At 40.2% G+C, this 18124-nt stretch overlaps 1 protein-coding gene across 8 annotated transcripts; it reads right to left on the bottom strand.

Moving 5' to 3' along the window:
* Positions 1-1325: 1325 nt before the first annotated feature.
* LOC104453859 (protein PHYLLO, chloroplastic) lies at positions 1326-15864 on the bottom strand. 8 transcript variants are annotated; one of them, XM_010068486.3, is made up of 28 exons: positions 15545-15862; positions 15058-15267; positions 14642-14856; positions 13590-13707; positions 13305-13421; positions 12641-12742; positions 12268-12327; positions 12071-12139; positions 11407-11511; positions 11146-11340; positions 10713-10811; positions 10047-10598; positions 9382-9606; positions 8752-9054; positions 7957-8024; positions 7605-7766; positions 6345-6470; positions 6120-6257; positions 5909-6026; positions 5326-5481; positions 4932-5174; positions 4280-4447; positions 3898-4041; positions 3294-3752; positions 2379-2678; positions 2125-2282; positions 1928-2035; positions 1326-1750 (listed from the first exon to the last, which is right to left on the bottom strand). In XM_010068486.3, the coding sequence occupies exons 1-28, from the start codon at positions 15722-15724 to the stop codon at positions 1480-1482; spliced, it is 5169 nt and encodes a 1722-aa protein (XP_010066788.2). In that variant the 5' UTR covers positions 15725-15862; the 3' UTR covers positions 1326-1479. The 8 variants fall into 8 exon arrangements, 6 of the variants coding, with proteins under 6 accessions (XP_010066788.2, XP_010066786.2, XP_010066787.2 ...); XM_010068484.3 differs by having other exon boundaries at positions 2379-2681; positions 15545-15861; XM_010068485.3 differs by having other exon boundaries at positions 2379-2681; positions 7605-7763; positions 15545-15861.
* Between the last annotated feature and the right edge of the window lie 2260 nt (positions 15865-18124).

Raw genomic sequence — 18124 nt, 5'->3', positions numbered from 1 at the left:
GACACACTTATTCAAATGCCTGCTACATCACATAGCATACCAATTTGTCCCCCAACCAGGGTTAAGAGACTTTCCTTTTATCCTCTAATTAAAGATGGAGGGAAACACGGCTCCATTTCTAAATCGATGAAGGTATCATTGATTTTGCTCAAAGATCGTAGTGTTCTCTTGGGAAAAATATTTATGTTTATAGAAGATGAAAAAAAAAAAGGGTTAAACTTACATGATTTTCGCTAATATTTTGTCCCTTTTATTTGTTCAAGACCCCAAGATGAAATTTTTTAGTACGTCCCTATCCTTGGGACGTAATTCTCCATTTATTAGATGGAAACAAGTTGAGAAAATGTCCAAGTTGAGTTTTAGAGAATATCAAACACTTAAACCTCTTGGCCGAAAGGAAACTCCTACACTCCTCAGAAAAAGTCGTTTGCCTCTGTAAATATATAAATAGGAGGACTTCACCCACCACCAATGCCCACAAAACCACCGTCACATCCTCCGACAACTGCCAGCGACTCTGGATGAGCAGGCTCGCCCGACCCGACCCAGTAATCCACCAACATCCCTGCTCCATTTCTTTTCACACAGATGAGCAGCCATTTCATCACTAGAACCAGGGTTGAAGAACTCATCCTCGTCCTCTCCTTCATGGCGGCTTTCTTGCTTCTCCAACTTCCATTCGAGGAAGTCGATGGAAACCCGGTTCCGAGAGTTGTATTCTCAAAGAGACCCGCGTGCTTCCATGCCTACCTCCTGGCTCTCAACTTCGCATTCACAGGGGCTGCGATGACCATGTCGTTACGCAAAAGTTGCCCCAAAGCCGCTGCTCTGTGCCGGAGGCTTGTTTGCTTGGCTGCCACAGCAGCAGTCGGAGCTTTGGCTTGGTCTGCAGCGGCAGCGAGCTTAGGACCTGTTAACTTTCCTGTGAGTCAGGTGGCAGAAGCTTCCGGGCTTTGAGTTCACCGGGAATATAGAGGAGAATGAAAGGTGAAAGCTGATGATGTTTGTAGTAAGTGCAAAAAGGAAATAAATTCACATGTAAGTTAATTTGCCTAGGCATATACATCTATATACACGCACTAATTACGAAGATTGTGACGACACATGCAACCTTCTCCTTTTGTAATCTCCGTTCTTTTTTTCTGTTTTTGGTCAATTCTGAGAGACTATAGCAAGGCTCATGACTTCGGCCCAAGGGATCAACCAGTTACCAACATTAAAAGCATAACATCATGTGTTTCTGTCAAGATCTGATCGCTTCGGAAGAGATGCTCATGGAAACATGTTTAAGTTCATTTTGTTGTCAAAAGAATAGACACAAAATAGGGAGGAGAAGATAAATTAGATCTTATTTGATGGAAGAGAGCAACCTTTCCAAGGCAAAAGCAGAGCCTCCAGGCAAAATACTTACAGCAGTAACCTGCACAAGGCAAGGAACCAAAAGAAACGGAGAGGGTCTAATTGTTGACCCTTGCTGTTTTAGTCTATGAACTCTTTATTTACTCTTGTCAAGAACTTTCTCAATGCCCGAGCAACGGCAAGAGGGTTCTCCAAATGAGCAGCATGCCCACTCCCAGGAACTTCAAAGATCTCACAGCTAGAATCTGGCGAGCCTGAGCCATCCCAGACTTCTCTGTTGCAGCCAAATTCATCAAACATTTTTCGAGCAATTGCCTTGAACTTCGCATCGCTTTCCCCCACAACAAGCAAAAGAGGAGTCTCACTGTGCTTTAAGTCTTCCCAAAGTGACCTAAACGCAGAGAGAGAGAAAGAGAGAGAGAGAGAGAGAGCAGAAAATCAGGGGCCAAAACATCAGTTTTACAAATGGCGAGCTTATTAATCAGTCAATTCAGTTTATAAACAAAAACAGCCATGAACTAACATTGTTCTATTAGGTTTAACCATGAAAAGACTGGAATAAACTCACGGTTGCCTCCCAATGCTCAAATCGGATAGAGCTTTTGCAAGACCATGTACATCATTGTGCCGTAAGCGGCTCGAAACTATCTTCTGAAAATGTGGATGGCTCCTTAAGCTGTCAAGTAGAACACATGCCTAAGTGATACTTTCACCTGAACAAGCATGAATCCAGAGTTGATTACAAACAAATGGGATCCAGAATACCTCTTCCACAGCTCTCCTTCATACCAAGAATCAAGAAAGACTGGTAAGCCATATGTAACAAGAATTTGCGCTCTGTTGTCATCTTTAGCACGGCGAACTTTTCTTTCACTGGCATTCTTCAACCCAGGGCTTCCGGATATAATCGTGGCTCCTTTAATCTTTATAACAAACATTCTCCTTAGTTAGCTATGTTAATCAGACGCATCATGCATTCATCAAATAATAAATCGGCATTTTGACCATGAGGAACCTACCTTGTCAGTAAATTTTAAGGTCATATACAATGATATCCTTGCTCCCATCGAATATCCAATAAGAATAATCTTCTTAGAAGTTATCTGTTGTAGTACGTTGTGTAACACATCTGCAATAATCTCAATAGACAGTCTTGGTGTCTCAGCTGCTTCTTCAGTCGCATGTGATTGGCCAACTGAATTCCCGTGGCCAGGAAGGTCAATAGAAATGCATCTCGCTGTTCCTGAAATGGCCTTCATTATTGGTATCCATTCTTCACAAGTTCCTAGAAAACCGTGAAGGAACACAAGTACATTGTCCTGCTGCAGCATTTGGCACATTAACATTGGATTAATAAATAACGAGGCTGCCTAGAATGCAGCTACGTATCTCACTATCTTAGAGTAGTCAATAGCTAGAGATCAATTTTGTTCCCCATCACACTTGAGCCATTTTGCTAAGATTTGGTGTCAAATGACAAACAGAAACAAAAGTAGAAATAAGAACTTTATTTTCACTTACACATGAGACGTAAGCTAGCACCAGATTACAGTTCAGATAGTTTCATCTTTCATGTCATACTGCAAGTTTGATAATTTTAAGATAATACCAGTCTTTCTCAAATTATTACAGAGGATGATCTTCAAACATTAAGAAAACCATATGCACCAGAGCGCCATGAATATGCACCTGCATTTGTGGTGAAAACATCAATGAGATACTTCTTGATACCAAGTATCTCACCTATGAGATGCTTTTTTGAACACGATTGACGATACCAAGCACACAAGGAACATATATAGAACCAAATAGAGTGATAATTACAGAAAAGACAACAATCAGAAGAAAGACTATGTGTGCTCAGGCAGTGGAACAGTTATCATCATGAGGATATCCAGTTGTCAATAAGAAATATTTCGGGGATTTTCACTCACAGTTTCATGCCCAACTTCGATCGCATTGATTGAATACTGATTGCCCTTCAATTTCACCATCAAGTTGTATCTACGGACTTCCTCATCAGTAGATTTTCTAACCATGACCTTGTGATTGACCTGAAAATTCTGAAGCAGTCTACTAGCATCAGCTATATTTGCTTCTACACACTCACTATTCGGATGATGAGAAATCTTCAGAGGATCAGTTGTCACATCATCTTTGAGCCACTGATAAGTCCCAAGACCATGTGCTATGGGTGGATCAACTTTGTGGCTCCTTGTTTTGAATAACTTTGCTTGATGTAGATCAATATAATGGGAAAACAAAATGTACGCCGATAAACCCACACCACTTTCGAATGTAGAGCTTACGACGGCCATCTTCTCCTGATGCTGAGCCCACCGAGCAACCATAGCTGAGGTTTCAAATCCACCAAGCACACTTGGTTTAAGGACCTGCAAGACATGTGCATATATAAAACATGAAAATTTCCAAAAGGGCTTGAGTAATAAATTATTTTCTCAGAGCTTCCCCATTATAGTTAATTACTAGGAGAATACTTGAGCAAATAAAAGGGCTTCCAGCCTAACAAACACTTACAACAGCAACTATTCCTGGGTGAACATGATTTGCAAGCATTTTGAGAGGGTCATGTCGACAGTTATCAATAGTCTCATCCAGAGCAACAGATAATCCACTCTCTTCGCAGAACTTTACAATATCATGTTCATCTTGGACAGGTTCCTACATGGACAAGAAAGACCAGATGGACCACCTTCAGTAACTTGTCAGTGGAGACGTTGATCCAAAATTGATTATGCCAAAGACATTGGTGCACACTCATAAAAAAGGGTCTCTGCAGTTTTATCTCCAATGTTGTCTGACATTTCTACCATTTAACTTTACTCGAAAGCACTTTCTGCCAGTCCAAAAGAAGCCACTGTGGCCACCATTAAAGTGGCAATTTCACTGGCATCATTACCTCAATATACTGCAAATCACAGTTTTTAACAGAAGAGGAAAATCGGATTGCTTCTTCATAAGTCCACTTCCTATTGGCATCTGCACGGAGTTGAATCTTGTACCCAACCTTCTTTCTCACTTCCTGTATAATAAGAGCATCTTGAATTGGATCTGCCTGGCGTGCTACCTGTGTGTGAAAAAAAAATTGCAAACACCAACATAATTAATGGTGTGCCACTAGAGCAAAGTTCTAAAAGAAAATGGGAACAATGCAGTCATCCAAAAGCTAATAGGTGACAGTCTGATGCTTTAAAATAGGATGACAACATAACAGAGCTAGGACTATATGGGTGCCTTATATGTATATTGCCAGGAAACGCAACAATTGACTATTCAGGGGGCACGGTCTATCTTCATTGACAATAACGGCTTGGTCAAGCTATTAATAGATAGATACACCATTTCTTGTCTTTATTCATGGTCATCGGCACTCTTTCTCTATTGGAAGGGAGCTAGAGTTGATCAAGATCAAGATCAACTCCAGACAAACCATTTGCAACATGGCGAACTAGGTAATAAAAGTCACAATCAGAATAAAGTGCAATGAAAGATGGATCAACCAAATTTCACAATGCGCAAAACAAATAATGCTTTTGATGAATTCAACTCACTTTCAACTTTATTGCTGTAAATCCCTCCTGGACAAGCATACTAGCAACTTGAGCCACCTCTTCAGGAGTCCCATGTGGATTAAGTAAAGCACATATCTTGACACCCTGTGACTTCTCAGATACTACATCTCTATTGGTATGGCAACTAAGTATGCTTGACAAATTAGAATCTTGTTTTCCTGCAATGGCATTGAGGATAGCCATTTCCAGACCACATCTGACACTTGGAAAGATTGAACTTGGCTGTACAAAAGTGACAAGATTAATGATGTCAAAATGTTCGAAATTAGGGAATTTTACTTCTATATATTCAAACTAATTCGCCTCCCCTTTATTATGCATTACCAGACTAGGCCCTAGACATATCAATACTGAATGGAACCACTACACCTACCATAATTCCCAATTCGCTCCTTATCCAAGAAGAATATGACCCATGAAGTGTAGGAAGCATATAATTAATCTTAGCTCCTTTCATCACATGGATGAGAAACCGAAGCTGCTCTTCTACATCTTGCAGGTTTTCTTCATGAATTTCAAGGGGCGCAATCTGCCAAGACAACAAACCAATTTACTTTTTGACATCAATAATCAAAATTCCACCCTAAACAGTTAAAGCCCAGAATCAATGTCAGAGTATGCTATGTAAGGGAGCACATGTACTTCTTTCACAAGACGTTGATTTTTTTGTGTTTTCGTCGGGATAACTGAAGATGATTAGAGGAATAACCCTTTTGGTGTTGATTTTATATGAAAATTCCAAGAAAATAGATAATAACCATAAGAATGCCTCACTGAGCATCCAACCACCTTCCCACAACATTTTGTGGATGAGTTGACATACTTAAGCTTTCTAGAAGGCAAATCAGGGTAACATAATCCCAGTTGGGTGGATATCAAGTGAATCTGAATTATAAACCTGCTATTTCTATGGAGAAGAATGAATTTGGATGCATTGATAGGTCAGTAAAACTCACCTCGCCAAGCCCAACAATATTATCTTCAAGATACAAATGCAACAGAAAGCCCTCTCTGTATGAAGTTGCACAATCACAATCAGGATCAGCTGAAGTGGGTGGTGCCACTAGCGGAATTCTGCCACCAAGAAGTTTTAAACAGTGACAGCATATAGAGCCTTCTTAGTCAGCAGAATTAATCTCATACTGGGGACTCGAAGTGAAGCCTGACCTGTACATGGAGAATTCCACCCTGAGAATTTCACAAACCAGGAACTGAGGTGAAAGTGAAACAGTGCCTGGTGCAGGAATCTTCATAAGGATACGTAAAGCACCATTTGCTGCTTGTGAAGCAAAACTTCTCAAAGAACTGAAAAAGTACAAGCTACATCAGTAAAGGGAAACAGGAGGTCTATGTAATGAAGGATATAAATCTCACAGCAAAGAATCTAATAACCTGTGAGTAACTGCATTTGCTTCAATGTCGCTTTGGACTTCAATGACACAATCCATTCTTTCATAGTTAGATTTGTTTAGAGCATCTTGAAATTCTTTCTTCGCATGCACCAGGACATGCTTCACGCTGCATAAGTTTTTTTTAGTCAAAAGAAGCAACAATAAAACTCATTATAACTGATACAAACAAGGAAATAAAGTAGTTCGCTGGTATTTCATATACAAGCTTCGCTCTGGCTCATTTTTGCTGAAAATGTCCGTTGATTATCTTATTTGTTATGCAAAGTATGAAAAGTCCCACAAACACGTTCTCTTTCCATGATGCAAAATCATTTTTGAGTTAAGAGGGATTGTTTTCTTTTGTGAATGCACTTAATACTCTGTTGGATATCTAAAGTCATCATCACAAGCGTCGTTGCATGCATCTAAGCACAATGATCCTTTTCAGGTTTTAATCACCTATCTTTTTAAAAGGAATAACTTGTCATAGGCAGCGTTCTCAAATTTTATCCCTCGAAGCACGTCTAAGAAGGCAACAGAGTAGTTTGTGACTGTTTTAGCAGAGAATTGCTTTCAGCAGAATGTGATTTAAAACTAGTTAATGTCACCCAAAAAGCCTATTTCTATTCCACAATTTGGTAAATAAGTAAACTCTTCAGTGAGTAAAAACAATAGTTGCATTGATTTTCTTAAAGTTAAGGGGAGCTTCAGACGAAAATAGCTAAGAGCAGCATTTTGATGATTCAAAAACTGTTCCTCTATTTCTGCTGCATTATATGTACCATTATGACTCATTTAAATAATCAATTCGCAAACTTGCTGCTAACTTTGATTTATTTTGAGCAAACCTGGTTTTAGTAAAAGTCCCAATCTAACCTTACCTTTTTCAGGCTGTGTGCGTGGCACGTGTTATTTTTTAATCTCTCTTTCTTCATACACTTCTGTCTTTTCAGGGCAAACTCTTCATGCCCACTTGATTTAAAAAAGAACAGAGGAAACATCGTTATTTTTTGGATCACTGGTTTTGACATTCTACTTGGCAGTACAACTTTGCAAACTTTACTTTTTCACTAGCAAATTTTTTCAGTACACCTGGAAGGTTTTTGTAGGAAAATCACAACCCATTCAGTGATAAAATTATCAATAAACGTCAGAAATGATGAATGTAAGAGCGCCAGAGAAGAGCCAAAGTTACAAATCATGATCAATTCATAATAGAAAATATATTTGACGCACTCCACTGCGAAGGTTGAGCAATTACCCATGAGCAAGGCACAGCTCCCTAATTGAGACGTTATGGGAAGTGTAGAAATACTTATCCAGCACTTGAGGATCGGCATTTTTTGCAATAGGAAGGAGACTGAAAATTGCACCACCGTGATTGTTTATGGCAATAATTGTCATCGGTTTTCTTGATGTCCTTCTAACAGAATGAGTTTCATCAAAGATCAGAATATAGCAGGTTCAGTGATTAGGGGACCAGTTACAATAAGGAGAAAAAAAGTAACACACTGCAGGATATGAGGGAAATACAGACAGAACTAACAAGTTTACAGATTAACCCAATTGCAAGAAGATGACCAAACATTTCACAACTAAGAGAAAGCTGTTACCTTTGGCTCAAAATTGCCAAGCCATTTGTATCATGAAGGAAAGAGACATCACCGATTAGACAAACTACCTAAAAAATTCACAGATGCAAAAACATCAATCAAACAAATCAGATAGATGAAAAGCAGTAACAACATCAAAGCACCAAGTGGATCAAATCCATTACATAATAGTGGCCCCCTTGACATTGTGAAAAAATGAAAACCTCAACACAATAAGCCTGTAATCATAAAACACAGAGAGAGAGAGAGAGAGAGAGAGTACCACATAACTAATACATATGTGACAAAACATAGATGAACAAGTGAAGCTAATCTTCAACCAAATATTCAGGAGAAATCTCTAATCACAACTTTTGAACAGTTGGCTCGCAAAACCTAATCTAGGAAGCGTGGTTTCAGATATTAAATTTATGAACAGCATAATTGACTGCTAAAATTGTCGATGTAGTCTAACGGCCTGCACTGGGCAACAGATGCATCTTCTCTGTGGATAACATTGAGTGCTGGAGCATGAGTTCCATACCTCACTCCCTCTTGACGAATACCTTAGTCACTTTAATCTAGAGAACTTTCGCTTTTGAGCAGCTAACTATTCAGCCGATGGTGAAAATTACTCTTAACAGTTCCAGGACAAAGAGGTTCCACAAATGGCTTTTAGAAACTAGGCAAAAGGATTTCGCAGTTACACTTTATTATAAGATAAAAACCACTTTAAAGTATTCCAAACAAGAGTGAAGACTATAATAATAGGGAAGCAGTTTAAAGACAATGGCCAAAAAGTTCCTGATTACTTACTTGTTTGTTGCTACCAAGAGCAAAGCCAACGGCTGTGCTAAGTAAACCATCAATGCCACTAGCTCCTCTATTTCCAGCTATCTGTATCAGCTGATACTGCAGTCTTGAATTGAGCAATGTCGAAGTGACTTTATCAGTAAAATTTGTCCGACTCTGTCCATACATGTCCATATCCCGAATTACCATGCTGTTTCCAACAAATAGAGCTTTCGCAGGTGAGAGTGTTTTTGAAATCACACGAGCAACTTGAGGTTCAGTTAAAGAGTGTTCAGCATCAATTTGAAAAGATAACTCCCGTGCAACCTGTGGAATAGGGGGAAACGGCAGGCAAGGAGACGAATATTAATTAAAAGGCAAAAGAGCAGTTTGTTAAATGTGGACAGTGTACTGGGCTGTGAAAAAGTATTTGGTGCAGAAAGTGTATTTAGAAAATCCAACGATTATTGAGAACATAAGGTGATATTTGAGGTTTTATTTCTAGCTGCTTGCTTGATGAATGGTAGTTTTCGTCCAGTAATAGATAACTTTTTATGTTAAAGAATTTTTTTTAATTAAACCAACATTAAGCAGTAGATAAGATTAAGAATTTCCAGATGATCAAGTGGAGCACCATCAACATAAGTCCTTTACCATATTATTCAGAGCTTGTAGATAGTCACTCCATGTACTGCTTTTGTATAAAAAGTGACCTCTGAGAAGGACATCAACAAATCCAACAATGGAACTCTGGATCCTGTGCGTCATCATGTGTGATGGGTCATGGCGACATGGATGCTCATCAACCATGATATACAAACGTGGGGGGGAATTCTCTAGCATTTGAGAAACTCTTTTGCTTGTAATTTTACTTCCAATCTGTAAACAAAAAGAAAGTAAGGCAAAATGAACATGGTTCGGCATTTAAAGAATGCTTTGTAATCAACATGTAACAATAAGATGAGAATACATTTCCAAGTTCTTCCCCAAGCCTGGTCAGTACTCTCACTTTCCAAGTTGCTTACCAAGGAAATGATCACTGCCTCCATCTATTTTCTTTTCTAGGAAACTGTAAGAACACTTTACAGGAAAACTTCCATCTTTACCAATATTCCAACTAGTATCCCCAGAAGGGAGATAATACTTCAGAAAGGAGTACATAGATCAGCCATATGTGAGTACAGTGAGAGTATTGCACGGTACCATTTGATGTATCTAGCACTTTTTAAGTGTTATACCAAGCACTATTTATCCTGCAATTGTCTACCAAAGAATAGTGAGAACATATACATCTAGCCATAACAAAAAACCATGCATACCTGAATTACCGCATCAACCTGCATCCAATTTTTGAAGGAATTTGAGACCAGAGCATGATCAAGATGATCCAGAAACAAAATGTTCTCCACAGATGAAAGCCTTCTTAATCTTAAACCAGATAATATGTCGGCTACAACAGGCCAACAAAGGTGCTTAGCCAAGAGAAGAACTGCCCATATGTCATCCTCTGAGTGGATTGCACCAAGTAATAGAAGCCCTCTGTCTGAAGCTTGAATTGACTTTGAAATCTCTTCCATTCGACACGCAGCATCAGTGTTTGAGTGGTAATGTTGCACTTGGATATACTTAGTAAATGGTTCAACATTGGCCATCCAAAAATCTAACCCATTCAAACAGCTAAGCATCCACTTCTCTGGTCTTCCATCTAGAGGTTCCCGAAAAGGACAGTTAAGATGAACAGGGCCACGAGGCGCAGAGGTCGCCCAATGCACAGCAGAATCAAGTGTTGTAAGTACCATTCGTGCAGGAATATGATCGCTTGGCACAGGAAGACTGAAGAAGTACCTCACAAAAGAACCAAAATGGTTTACCTAGTATAGAAATTTAGGCGTGATTCACAAGGATGCACGGTATAATTGGATGTTTACAAGTACATCAAGTATTGCCAAATTAAGTGGGTATTCCAGTGAGTGATTAAACGATACCTGATTGACTGATTGGTTTGCTCCAACATCCTGCAGCTCCGGAGGACGGTCAGCAGTGAGTAATAGAAGAGGCATAAAATCTTGGCTGGCCTCAACAACCTGTGTCAAGATGGAAATCACAATATAATCAACAATTAAAAACATTAATTACAACTCAACAGCATCAATAATCAAACTTTCTGAGCAGAAGGTGTTCAATGCAAATCCCAGAACACTGAAGAAAACCAAGGTTGACTATGATACAACCAAGCCAATTCAGGGGGAAAGGGAAAACCTTTCCTTTTTAAGTGCTAACAATTGAAATCGTGCTATGAACGTTATTTTCTGGGAAGTTCAGACAAATTATTCTTTCACCTAATCTAACATACTCAAAATGACCAAAATTTATAGGCATTTCAAATTTACAGATTTGTAGCTATATATTAGAACTCACCGCAGGAAGAAGATTTGATACTGCAGTGCCTGATGTCGTTATTACAATGGCTGGTCTCCGAGATCCTCTTGCATAACCAATAGCATGAAATGCCAGTGAACGCTCATCAAAGCAAGCAATACACGTAGCCAAAGGATGACTCGCTGCAGCAATAGCAAGTGGAGATGATCTTGATCCCGGAGCTATACAAAAGTACTGTAGTGAAAAACAATCAGGCAAGCTTTTAAGCTAAAAGCTAATCAGGTAATATATATGTCTCACCGTCAAGCCAAGTCGGAAGCATTCCTCAATGATTAGTGAAGCCCAAACTGAATTAATGTTGGCAAGATCCCGCACTGAGTAACTTCTTTCGGTTGCTTGTGACAGCTGGCAACAGAAAGTGATGTAAATTGAAAATGTTCACATCCGAGGTTTGTGATAGTTTTTCTTTCATCTGTGCTGATGGAGCAGCCAATCAAATCCCACAATTACCACCAGACTTCAAGCATCATATGCTAAATCGAAGTTGAATTACACCTATAGTACCTTTAACAAACCTTCTAGCAAAAAAAAAAAAAAAAAACCTTTAACAAACCAAATTCACTACAGATCTTGTATTCCATTAAAAGCACGAGGTACCATAAGACTTGAAGCATATGCATCGGATCAGCTTCAATCAGTTGAGAAGGCAGTTTCACATCGAAGGAAAAGACCTTATTAAAACAAAGACTCATATTATCTCTTCACACTTAAGAAGCTCTGTGGCCATGAACACCTAGGCCAGTTCTATTTTCCTTCTTCTCAACTTAAGTATGCTGCTATCTGCTGTCCAACTGTGCTTAAACTAGAGAAGTACAACTAGAGAAGTACAACTAGAGAAGTACAAAGTCTCACTACAAAATTAGAAATTCCACTATCATAAATTGCAAGGAGAAAGGCAGCATACCATATTATTCGATACAGTAATCTTTGGTGAAAGCCTGACAGTAAACTGAGAGGAATATGAAGCCACTTCCTGCAATAACGTTGACAAAAAGAAGAATTGAGTTCATATAAAGTTGAACTCATTTGCGAACATAAAACAGTCAAAGTAATGATGAGACAATTGTCAAAAATGAATAATTACCACAAAGAAGGAAATACCAGATCCATCGGGTCAGATAAAACATTGATTGCATCTGGTGATGTCACATATCTCTGGACCTACACAGGACAAACACAGTGATAATTGGGCTGAATTTGTAAAAGGAGGTTAGGAGAAGATATCTCATTATTAAGGTTATGCATGGCTCATTTATGTATATCTTCAGAAGACGTGATACAATGCAGGCACATTACTTGCACCCTAGATGAAGGTGCATTATGCTGTATTTCAATTAAATTTACATTCCAACCACACAACATATTCTTGCATTGTATATAATTGAAATCCTAATAACGAATAAGCTGCTTGTCATCTAGTTTGACTTAGTCTAGAAAAATATGTACATAACTGGGAAGAAGAGTAGCCTTGTACCATCGAGGTTAAAGGATTCTCCACCACATTGAGCTTTCCAAGAGTAGATTGTATACGAGCAACAGGGAATTTCTCTCCAGTATTCTGAATATATGAAATCACCTGGTAGAAGGAAAAGGAAAACAATGTGTGAAGAGGGACAGAACAATAAAGAGAACGGACATGACATAAGACGAGCAAGTTCCAGAGTACTACTTGATATAATGAGTATCACCATAGGATGGTCTGTGAAGGATAGTCAATTATCAAAGACCTCTTAAGTATTCATTAAGACCCTTTTCTTCCGCATGCAATTGATTACAGGAGCTAGTGGTACCTAGTTAATAAAATTAGATTACATTATTGTCCAGCATAAATTTTAGTGAGAAGTTGTGCAACAACACATGGAGCATACATCCAACCAAAAATGAGAATTTTCATTGACGACAATATAAAAGAGCCACTATGCCCTGCTGTTCTGCTGGATCAGCCCCTGTATTAAATAATATTCTTGATGACAGGCACCAAAAACAAGCCGAAATTTTAAACTAATGTTGTCTTTCATGACCCCCCACAAATAAGTATAATTCTGGACCAAGACACTGTTCAGATCCCACAATTCCAAGACCTGACATGGTTAGATAGTACAGTCCTCAGTAGAACTGGCACAAAAATCACAGATTACCTGCTGTGAAGATGACTCGAACGAAACAAGAGCCTCCTCAAATGGACAGGAGGAAGGCCCACTCCAGGCCAGTGTTGCTGACAAAATAGAAACATCCTCACATTCATCCAGCTCGATCTGTCAAGATAGTCTCCTATAATTAATGAAGGATTTTATGCTTCTCTCACATATAGTGTAACGCTTTTAGTTTTCTCCACGACAAGAACGTGCTGTTGTGGTGAAAAAAGAAAAATAGGGATATTTACAGATCAGAAGTTCGAAGACGTGTACGGGGAAATATTTTACCTGAGGAATGAAAAAGTAAAATGAGCCTGCCTCATGTTCCATGGAAGACAACTCTGCGTTGAAATTAACATCCAGAAAACCATAAGCCTTTATCAGTGCCGAATCATTCGATAAATATCTGCAGATGAAATGTGCAATCATTTTTTATATTAAGAGCAAAGACAATAATCGTAACAGAGTAACAAACCAGACAAACTGCTAAAAGATTAATGTCACAAGTATGGGAAATTATTACATAGAAAATGACCTTACTGATGATAGGAAAATAGACCACTGAAATCCATGAACAAGAGTTTGTCTCAATCCACTGGGCATGAAAGCTCATGGCTATTTAAGGGGCATCATCTAAAGCTTAAACTTACTTCAAGGATTCAGTTTGATTCCAGTTATTTGGCATGAAGATTTTCAGTTCCCATGAAAAAAAAGTCCAGATAATTGATAAGCCTTAACTACGATGGAAAGGAAAGCATACTCACTACAGAGAAAGTGGCTAGCCAGCTCTTACCACGAATGGAAATTATAGTTCACAGGAAATACACAAACTACACAACTTCTCAATCAGCTTCATAAGGCAGAACATGAGAAACTACATAAAAATTGATAATGGAAGCAACCTCTCCTCAGTTGCTGAAAGAAATTTATAAGACTGGTCAAACTTCCACCCATTTCGACGACAAAGAACCACGTGGGCAAATCCCCTTAGACTGACCTTGGCAGGTAATCTAAAGGCCCCAGGTAGAACTGACATTGACTTTCGACAGACTTTCTTCAGATGCTGCATATATAGCTATTGAATCGTGGACAGTTTGATGGGCATCATTTTATCCATGTACTACATAGACATTGACCTCCATGATATTCTTCAAAACAAAAAAATCCAATGCAACAATTTTGTAAGCCATAAGTGGGAAAAGCTATCTGATACTGGTAAAACGAGCTTATTCCAGCTAATTAGCATTGTCAGAAGTAATAGTCTAATCTGCTAACAGAAAATGCAATTAAACTCGCATTCTAAAGAAAATGGTTACAGATGGAAAAGGTATCAAACTAACCTTTTGATCTGAGTGGATTCTCCAGTGGCTTCTGAAGAAGAGTACCTGAAATAAGCAGCTGCCCCAATTCCAAAAGTTCCCCTGGTCTCATTCAAGTACAATGATTTATAGGTTGGCTCTTCCTCTTCGGACATAAAAAACAGAGGAAAGACCTTGGATGACTCAGGTTGAACGCAAAACCAACATAGAGCTTTCGCACTAGGGGGTACCATAACCTGCAAATTCATATTACCCGTCATAGTTTTCTTCTCTTGAAAAAATGCACTTAGAACCCCCCCAATTTTCTAACAACTGTTTTTCTCTCCTTTTAGCGTAAGGTTACTTTTCCAATCAATGTCAAGAGTTCTTATATACCTCCACTCCTAAAACAAAATCAATCGCAACCCCAAGTCCAGTAATTTCAATATGGGCCATACCGAGAATCTGAAAAATCCGCTAGCAGGAAGAGGAGGATCCAACTTCAGCTTCTCCACGGCTTCTTTAATACTCTGGAGGCCGCGTTCGAGGGTCAATGCAGGGGGCAGAGTTCGCGTAATGCAATTCTCCACCACCAACTCATCGTCCTCGATAGCAGATAACGCATCGACATGAATAACAGGACCGTCGAATCTCACCGCCTCGGCCACCTGAAGGCACGGCGAAGCAGTAGAGTAAAACCACAGTCCATAAGAAGCACAAAACGAATTTATAACAGGCAATGGCACCACATAATCCCACGATCACATAATGCGACACCCTCATCCTACAACGCTTCTCATTCTAACATCTAATGACTGCAGACCGTAAAGTTACCGACTTTCTCACAAATCTAAGACCATGAAAATGGTAGGATCCTGCCCGAAGCAATCCGACCGTATTGACACTCGAATTACAAAAACGGGTCGAACAAGTAAGAAGGCCAACCTCTGCATTCCGCATCCGACGGACGCGAAGAGCGGGGCGAGGAGAGTCGAACGAAGTCGTGCAGAGAAGCGGCGAGGAGGTGGAGAGGGAGGGCGAGAGAGAGGGGACGGAGGGGCAATAGAGGGTCGACGGCCGGGGAAGGGAGGCGGCCGCTTGCGACAGCGTCAGAGGAGGACCCATCAAAAGGGTCGCGAGAGGGGAATGCGCGTGAACAGTCGGCGGAAGGCTTCGGAGGTTGAAGATGGAGGATGCTGAAGCAGCTCTCGAACTGTGTGCATGGGGGAGGTGCGAGAGAGAGAGAGAGAAGTGTTGTCCTGACTTCGAACGGATAAGGCGACAGGCTGTTTATGGTATTTTTAGATCGCGTTTTACAACTTTGTCAAATAATAACTAATTTTAATCTTTTTTTTTTTGAAAGTAAATTTGGAACTTCAAACAATAAAAAATATTATTCTTTGATTCTTGAAAATAATTTTAGAATCAAACCAACCCAAATTTCTTTTTTTTTTCTTTTTTCGTCTTCATTCTCTCTTCTTCCACCGCCACTGTCGCCACTATCCACCGCCATCAATCATCGATGACCGGTTGGGCAAGATTCGGCAAGCTTGCTGGAGGGTCTTAGAGACTCACCAATGGCTAAGCGAGTCTCACCCGAGCCTCCCTCAGCCATTGACGAGCCTCACCCATTTGCCAATCAGGCTCAACCGATGAGACATTACCTCGCTGGGGGTTAGTGACCCTCCAGCGAGGTCACCAACCCTCGTCTAGCCAGTCACTAGTCATCCTAAGGCTGGCAATCGATTAAAGCTTAAATAAGAAGAGAAAGAAAAGAAAAGAAAAAAAGAAGTAATAAAATTATTAAAAAATTAAAAGAAGATAGTTTGGATTAGAAATTTTGAAAACGGTGTGAAATGCAATTTTATTCCAAAAATAAAAATTTTGGACAATTACTAAATACTTTAAATGCTCGAAATTAGTCATGAGAACAGAATAAAGGAGAATCATTTATGATCAGAAATTATTTTCGAAAATAAAATGATTATCAAACACATTCTTAATAAAAGAGGAAGACTCAATGGCAGGCGGGGTGGGCGAGGCTTGGTTCGAGTTGTAAAGGCAATGCCGAGGCCGCCCAAACCAAATTAATTGGTGATTCAATATTTAGACTTGTCTAAATCGACTTTATCTTTACCTTCTACTTACCAAAAAAAAATCAAATTTTGTATTAAATTTTGGTTTCACTTTGGCTCAACTAAAGAGGAAACGAAGTCAATCAGGCCATGCTCGAGTTGAAAATTTGTTTTGATCAATAGCCATTATGGGCAAAAGATTTGCGAAAATTGGCCCGGCGCAAAGTCAATCAAGCTGGCTCGGTACAACCTACCGACACTAAGGGCGCGTTTGATAACGATTCTGCTCCCGAGAGCGTTTGATAACGATTCTGTTCCCGAGAGTAGATTCTGATCAGAACTGATTCTTTTTTATTTTGTTCCCGAGAATTGATTCTAAGCATTTTAGGCCGTTTGGTAACTGTCCAAAATTTTTTATTCTGGAATAGAATTGCGTTTGGTACCGTGTTCATTAATTCTGTTCCAAATCTATTTCTTTTAATTTTTAAATATTTTTTTTACTTTTTCCTTTTTTTTTTTTTTTTTTCATTTTTTTCTTATCTTTTTCCTTTTTTTTTTTTTTTTTTTTTTTTCCTTTTTTCTTTTCTTTTTCTCATCTTCTTCTTCTTCTTCGCCGCTGACCTCACCGGAGCGTCGCCGGCCCTCGGCGAGGCCGGGCCTCGTCGGCCGAGCCTCGCCGAGCCGGGCGAGGCTTGCCTAGCCCCACCGTGGCCGGCCGGCCTCGTCGGGGTTGGGCGAGGCTCGCTGTGCCACCGGCGGGCCGTGCGAGCCTCGCCGGTGGCCGCGAGCCTCGCCTAGCCACGGTGGGGCCGGGCGTCGCGAGGCTTGCCCACCCGCCCGACCCCAAGGCCCGCCCGGCCACCGGCGAGGCTCTGCCTCGCCAGATCTGGGGAGGCCGAGCCTCGCCGGTGGCTAGGCTTGCCTCCAGTGAGCTCGCCGGACGGCGGCCGGCGGCGGCGGCGGGCGGCGGCAGCGGACGGTGGCGGGCGGTGGTGGACGGCGGTCGCAAGATGGCCGAAGGGAAGAAGAAAATTTCTTAATTTTGATTCTCAAATTCGTTCCCTAACAAGAATCAACTTTTTTTTTGTTCTTAATTTATTCCCAACTGCTTCTGGAACAAAAATTTTACCAAACGCGATTCTAGGTGAAACCGATTCTAACCAAGAATCGACTTTGGCCCTATTTGGATGGTTACCAAACAGGGCCTAAGCTGCGTAATGCCCGGCCCGTTTGACATCTCTTATCCAAGCATTATAAGAGCTGTGGTGATAAGGTCTGCTCGAACTTGGCTCGGATGACACAGCTTACGTGCTTGCTCACGCCATTGACCATCTTTTTGAAGGGTTCTTGGAAGTTGGAACTTACTTAGACCTACGAGTAGCAATGTTATTTCAACTTATTTGATTTGATTTCTCTGTTCATGTAAAAGTTACCCGTGTAAAATCAGTGC

The sequence above is a fragment of the Eucalyptus grandis genome, chromosome 7 (genome assembly GCF_016545825.1).
Source record: "Eucalyptus grandis isolate ANBG69807.140 chromosome 7, ASM1654582v1, whole genome shotgun sequence".
Lineage (NCBI taxonomy): Eukaryota > Viridiplantae > Streptophyta > Magnoliopsida > Myrtales > Myrtaceae > Eucalyptus > Eucalyptus grandis.
Note: the sequence above shows the minus strand (reverse complement) of the source record. Positions and strands in the feature narration are given on the sequence as shown.

Excerpts from the sequence above, each read along its gene's own strand:
- LOC104453859 (XM_010068484.3), bottom strand. The coding sequence starts at position 15,724 with ATGGGTCCTCCTCTGACGCTGTCGCAAGCGGCCGCCTCCCTTCCCCGG. Across the intron at positions 14,857-15,057 it reads GCGGATTTTTCAGATTCTCG|GTTATGGTACCCCCTAGTGC; the intron begins GTATGGCCCATA and ends ATGAATTTGCAG. Across the intron at positions 10,599-10,712 it reads CAAACCAATCAGTCAATCAG|GTAAACCATTTTGGTTCTTT; the intron begins GTATCGTTTAAT and ends TTTCTATACTAG.